The sequence below is a fragment of the Mytilus edulis genome, chromosome 9 (genome assembly GCF_963676685.1).
Source record: "Mytilus edulis chromosome 9, xbMytEdul2.2, whole genome shotgun sequence".
NCBI classification, from domain to species: domain Eukaryota; kingdom Metazoa; phylum Mollusca; class Bivalvia; order Mytilida; family Mytilidae; genus Mytilus; species Mytilus edulis.
Genome location: NC_092352.1, coordinates 10,079,201 through 10,085,717, shown reverse-complemented (window position 1 = coordinate 10,085,717; position 6,517 = coordinate 10,079,201). Strand labels below are relative to the sequence as shown.

The 6,517-nt window shown below is 30.7% G+C and overlaps 1 protein-coding gene across 1 annotated transcript; it reads left to right on the top strand.

Moving 5' to 3' along the window:
• Positions 1–605: 605 nt before the first annotated feature.
• LOC139489496 (eukaryotic translation initiation factor 4E-binding protein 1-like) lies at positions 606–5,595 on the top strand. Its single transcript, XM_071275944.1, has 3 exons — positions 606–889; positions 2,721–2,885; positions 4,900–5,595. The coding sequence occupies exons 1-3, from the start codon at positions 751–753 to the stop codon at positions 4,938–4,940; spliced, it is 345 nt and encodes a 114-aa protein (XP_071132045.1). The 5' UTR covers positions 606–750; the 3' UTR covers positions 4,941–5,595.
• The last annotated feature ends 922 nt before the right edge of the window (positions 5,596–6,517 follow it).

Sequence of the window (6,517 nt, the reverse complement as noted above, 5' to 3'; positions counted from 1 at the left end):
TAATAATTAATTAACATCAATTAACATCAGTTTACATCATTTATCATCAATTAACATCCGGAACTCCTCCTTCTTTAGCTGCCAATTTAAATCAAAATTCCCATATTGCAAAGGGGTGTGAATTTTCCGGTTGACGGTCTTGATCGAGGAAGACGTTCAGGCGTTAATGTAGCCTTCGTAGATCAGCGGAATATAACGACTGAATTATTCGGGTTACTGATTATAGGAAATTTTTTTCTGAGAGACTAGTGCCTGTGTCTTTCAAGGACAATAACTGTCATAACTTCTACCAAGGAATGGTATATTTTTAAAATATACAATGAATTCCATGCTTCTGATAGGGATCAATAAAACAACAATGTAATCATTGAAATACTTTGTGTACTAATGTTCTTTGTTTTAATTTCGTGTAAGTAATTGGGACTAATAGTGTTTAGACATGTGCTTTTATTTTTATGAGAGACATATAAGATCATATAATGTAATACAATACAATTTTTTTTTTCTATTTCAAGTATTAATAAACTATTTTAAATTCAACCGCCTCACGAACTATACAACGTAAACAAGGAAGATGACCACTTCGTTTACCTCCGTAGGTTCGTCGGAAATTACGAGGTCAACTTGCCATGTGACTTGTTTGTGTTTTGGTCGGAGGTTAACGCGAGTACAACATTCTACAGACAGACAGAAGTGAAGGAGACAAGGCTTGGACGTATTTTTAAACACTTTTCGTTAATTAATCTTAATATGTCAAAATCTGGGTCTCCTCAACAACATGTTAAAGGACAGAGTATTCCCAGACGAGTAGTGTTAAACGATTTATCACAGCTCCCAAATGATTACAGTACGACACCAGGCGGTTCGTTATTTTCTACAACTCCAGGAGGTGAGCGCATGTCTTCTTTTATAGTTTTATTTATTTCCAGTTTAAGATATTATTTGCAAATGCATGTCTGGAATAGTGATATAAGTTGTGATACAGTATGCAGATTTTGTTGTTTGTAAACAAGCATGTTTATTTCAAAATGGCGACTTACTAATGTTTTTGCAGCCATGTGACCCATATTATGTCATTCATGATTTAGGTCACAGCAACTCTGCCTCATAAACAGCCCAACGTAAAGTTTTGTAATGTTTATTTAGTTAACATTTGAATATGATTATCCTTAGAGTACAAACACACAGTGGCAACAAGTTGTGTATACTAAAAAGATAATATAAAATGTCAACAACAATATTTTATACATCAAGGATTTGTATAGACTATAGTATATTTTTTATATACATTTACATCTATACATGTTTTTAATGTAAAATTTAAGAGTTTTGCCTTTTCAGAATAATTGTGCTGTGAAGAGATCTTTTTATTAATAACCAAACTGGGGCTTGACATGTCATGTACATGTAGGATTTGTGTATATAGAATAGATTAAATATGTTAAATTTAGTACATACATGTAATAACAGTAACAGTTATTTGAGTAAACATACTATCTGAAACATGTACTTTGTTTTGTCACAAAATTAAATAGTAATGATGCAACAATTTCAACCCCTCAAACTTGCTTATTGAACTCTGTTCAACTATAAATAGATTGACCTAGTAATTTAATATATATATAGGTCAATCATTGTATTGTGGGTACATAATGATGCATCAATTTGGTCATAAGTCTTTTAGGGGTAAATTGTAAATAAATGTGTATGTATTAAACTGAATATTTATCTGTTCATGCTATTGAGTAATTACATGTACATGATGCTACATGTACCTTATGTAATTGTACAGTAGATATGTTATCATTTCTTTAAATAACAAATTGCAACACTTGTCCTCATTGATTAATTAAAACAGGAGTCATTGACCTGATCTGCTTACTTATATATATTTATGTATTAATACATGGATTTAAACCAGAGCAAGGTGTTTTTTTTTCTCTCTCTAGTTCTGATATGACAATTATTTGATAGTCTAAAAGTGAAGTAGTGGACCGATGAGTAAACATGAATAAAAACTTTTTAATATTATTCAGGTTCACCCTTGAGTATGAAATTTGGTATAGTGTTAACATCTGTTATTTCTCATGAGTCATTTTACTATTATATCATTCATTGATTTGAACAATGGAAAATAAATAAAGCAGAAATAAACATTACTTAAAGAAATTTTGTTGTACATGTATTTTCCCAGGCATGTTTTCAATTTTCAATTTTCTGATTTTAAATAACAAATTGACAGAGTATGCAATGTTGTTGTTTATGAACAAATGTACACGATTATACATATACTGTACATGTCATTGACCTGACTTGTGGGAAACATGTAATTATGTACATGTATCCTTGCGGTGAACACCTCCTTACTGGCCAAGGCTTACGGTACTTCACTATCTCTTTAGTAGTAGGGACAGGTTAATAGATAACTTTTGTCAGACCAAAAATTTGTAAGAAATCTCTATTTTATTTTCTTTTATTTCTTCACTGTTTATTTACATAATAATAAACACACTGGTTTTTGTTTGTACATGTATAAGCAATGCTGAAAAATGACAATGATCATGACCAGTGATTGCCTTGGTAAGTGCATTTGTTGGTACAAGTCAACATGGTCAAGGAGAGTAAATTTTTTAAAAATTTTTTTTGGTTAAAACTTAGAGTTTTCATAATGTGTGTACTATGAATTTTATTAAGTTGAGATCGTCCTATTTCATTTTTAGGAACAAAGATTTTTTATGAGAGGAATTTCTTGATGCAGTGTAGGAACTCCCCACTAACTAGAAGTCCTCCACCAAATATGGCAAAGATTCCAGGGGTTACCTGTCCTGGGGAGGTTGATGTCCCTAAAGAAAATGGCACAGAAAATATCCCAGCTCAGAAAAATAGTAAGTACATTCTAAATAAAAGATGAAATGAAAAATAATTGTGTCGAACTGTTATTATAAGTAAGAGATTAGAATACTTGTAAAAATTTAACAGGTCCATGTAATTTTAACACTTCCGCTCAATTTATTATAAAAAGACTGTGATGAATCTACATTAAGTTAAGGAACAGAATTTGCTAAATTTAAATATATATAATAGAAATTAGGAGATGTGATATGATTTCCAATGAGACAAATATACAGTGTATAAAAGACCACTTGACAAAAGATGGAACATTAATTACAGGTCACCAAAATGAGCAACAACCCATGTCGTATTGATATATATATTTACTATATATAATAGTAAATACTGATAGTCCTCAGGGGTGTAAACATATACAATATACACACACACAAGGTTATTCAGTGAAAATCTTCCTTGTTGGTCATGATTAACTTACTAGAACAGTCATTCAAATTGTTTAGTACATGTGATTAAAAGCTGTTACATTACAGTGACACATTAGCATGATAGAAACAGTCTAGTAAATAAACTATACAGACATTTATTTTAACCATTGCAGTAACTAAACTACACATGTACATGTATACCGAAATTTATTTTAACCATTGCAATAACTTAACTACACATGTATACCGAAATTTATTTTAACCATTGCAGTAACTGATCTACACATGTACAAATGTATACCGAAATTTATTTTAACACCATTGCAGTAACTAAACTACACATGTATACCAAATTTATTTTAACCATTGCAATAACTAAAAAGTAAAAACACAAAAATACTGAACTCTGAGGAAAATTCAAAAAGGAAAATCCAAAATCAAAAGTCCAAACACATCAAATGAATGGATAACAATTGTCATATTCCTGACTTGGTACAGGCATTTTCTAATGTAGAAAATGGTGGATTGAACCTGGTTTTATAGCTAGCTAAACCTCTCACTTGTATGACAGTCGCATCAAATTCCATTACATTGTCAACGATGCATGAACAAAACAAACATACTCAAGAGTAAAATGTCAAAAATAGGGGTATTCAGCAGTCAATATTGTGTTATCATTTCACATCATTAAACTACACATGTATACCGAAATTTATTTTAACCATTGCAGTAACTAAACTACACATGTATACCAAAATTTATTTTTACCATTGCAGTAACTAATTACACATGTATACCGAAATTTATTTTAACCATTGCAGTAACTAAACTACACATGTATACCGAAATATTTTTTAACCATTGCAGTAACTAAACTACACATGTATACCAAAATTTATTTTAACCATTGCAGTAACTAAACTACACATGTTTACCGAAATTTATTTTAACCATTGCAGTAACTAAACTACACATGGATTTTGAAATTTGTTTTAACCATTGCTGTAACTAAACTACACTTGGATTTCGAAATTTATTTTAACCATTGCAGTAACTAAACTCTACAGAAATGTATTTTCAACATTAAAACAGCTAAACTGTAAACATTGTACAACACTTTCATTTCCAAAGTGCAGTCACAATACTTTTAAAACACTGTACAGAACATTAATATAACTATTAATTACTATTTTCCACTGCAATTAATGTAGACTTTTTATGTAGTTCATGAATTTGTCAAACTCTAAAAATGATATCTCACTACCATATAGCCTTTTGCACTATAGAATCCAAATAATATGATTGTTAATAAACAACACACATAAACAATATCATATTGTAACATTGACAACTAAGAATCTACCATGATGTAACATGCTGAAGCCAACATCAATCATGAAATAAATAGCGTGAAGAAAAATTCATTCACCACTTAAATATCATAACTGTAGTCTTATTTTTCTGTGATCTATTTGATACTAGGATAGTTGTAGAGTTGCAGACAAAGTTAATTTTACTACAGAGAAACAAAAAACAAGAATGGCATCACTTTTAAGTAGTTAAAAGCAATAATATCACTAAAACATGTACCTTGTTTGAAACCCGTTATTTTATTTTTTAGAAGCACATGAAGACCAGCCACAGTTTGAGATGGACATTTAAATCACTACCCATGATGCCTTTCACTGACATATCTTCTATAGATATTTTCCTTATTTAGCAACATCATACATGTAATAATGACGATTTCTGAGCTTATTTTCTTATTTTTCTGTGATCTATTTGATATTAGGATAGTTGTAAATGAGTGACACTGTTACATGTACATGTCACAGCAGTTGACAAGTCCATTTTAGGAAGTAGAGTCATGGCAGACGACACATCCTTATTAGGCATTGTTATTAGGCTGTTGAGAAGTGGTAACAGAATGTTCTCACACACTGTATGTCTCAAAAGATTGATACTGGAATCTGTTAAGTGCTAAAAAAATACTTGTTTTGAATGGAAATCATGTGTTCAGATTAAAGTGCTACTGTTAGGTTTTACTAATGTATACACAAGGAATGATAATTCAGCAATAATATGAATTTGGTCAAGTTTCACATAATAATAACTCTTGTTTTATATAATGTCTCTGAAGTTTTGTAGTTTTGATAATCAGTTTGTTTTCTAAATAATCTGTCTACAATACTTCAGTTCTGCAAGGAATTGGGTAACAGTTCTGCAAGGAATCGGGTAACATCATGAAGGTGTGATTTCAGAGATATGTAGTCATGTTTTATGATATCTATTGTTTTAATAAAGTTTGTAAACATTTTATTGTGAGCTTTTCTTCACCAGTGCATAATGTTATCAATTACTTGAAAATGTTTGTCAACTGAGATATTTCTGTGACTAGGTCATCTTCATGCAGATTTATCTGTTTAGGCAAGTCAATTTGTTTGTTTTTAAGGCACACTCCTTGAAATTTCATGGTTACATTTTCATTCAAATAGTATGGAGGAATGTTTGTTGGCAGGAAAATGGCAATCAAATTGTACAAACATAGAGCCTTCTAGCTTTTCAGGATGTTGTGTATTCAAAGAGGATTTGCATCTCATTTTGTTTTACCTTTGCCATATAAAAATCTTTTCACCAAAGACTGGCAATGCACCAGGAATTTCAGATAATACAGATTCCTTGATAAACCATACTATTGTATGCTACACAAACAAGAACGATTCATTGTTGTAAAAGCAAACTGGGATCAAATGCTAGCTGACTTTTATAAAATAAAGGACATCTGTAATCATATAAATAAAATCCCAATAGACAAAATCTGACAAACCTCCAAGAATGAAGTACAAGCATGAATTGACCTTAATGAGCCATCTAAAATGACCAAAGCAGGAGAAAGCACTCAGTTCCACTTTCAAACAGAAATCTACGTTAAATGCTAAAAAAGAAAAGCAAAGCAAATTAGAATATAAACAGTTCCAAATAGATTCAAAAGCTAGTTTGGAAAGCAGAATGTAATTACATAAATAACATCATAAATGCAGGATTAAAAAATAGGTCCAAACCATTGTGGAACTATATAAAAGCAAAGAAACAAGTCAACATTGGTATAGCGCCGCTGATTCAAATGTTAGCCTCACAAACGACAAAAGAAAAAAAAGCAGACATAGACAACCAGAATTAAATTTTAAATCACAACTACCAGTGCCAAAAAAAAAAATTGTTTTTTTTTAAATTTATCA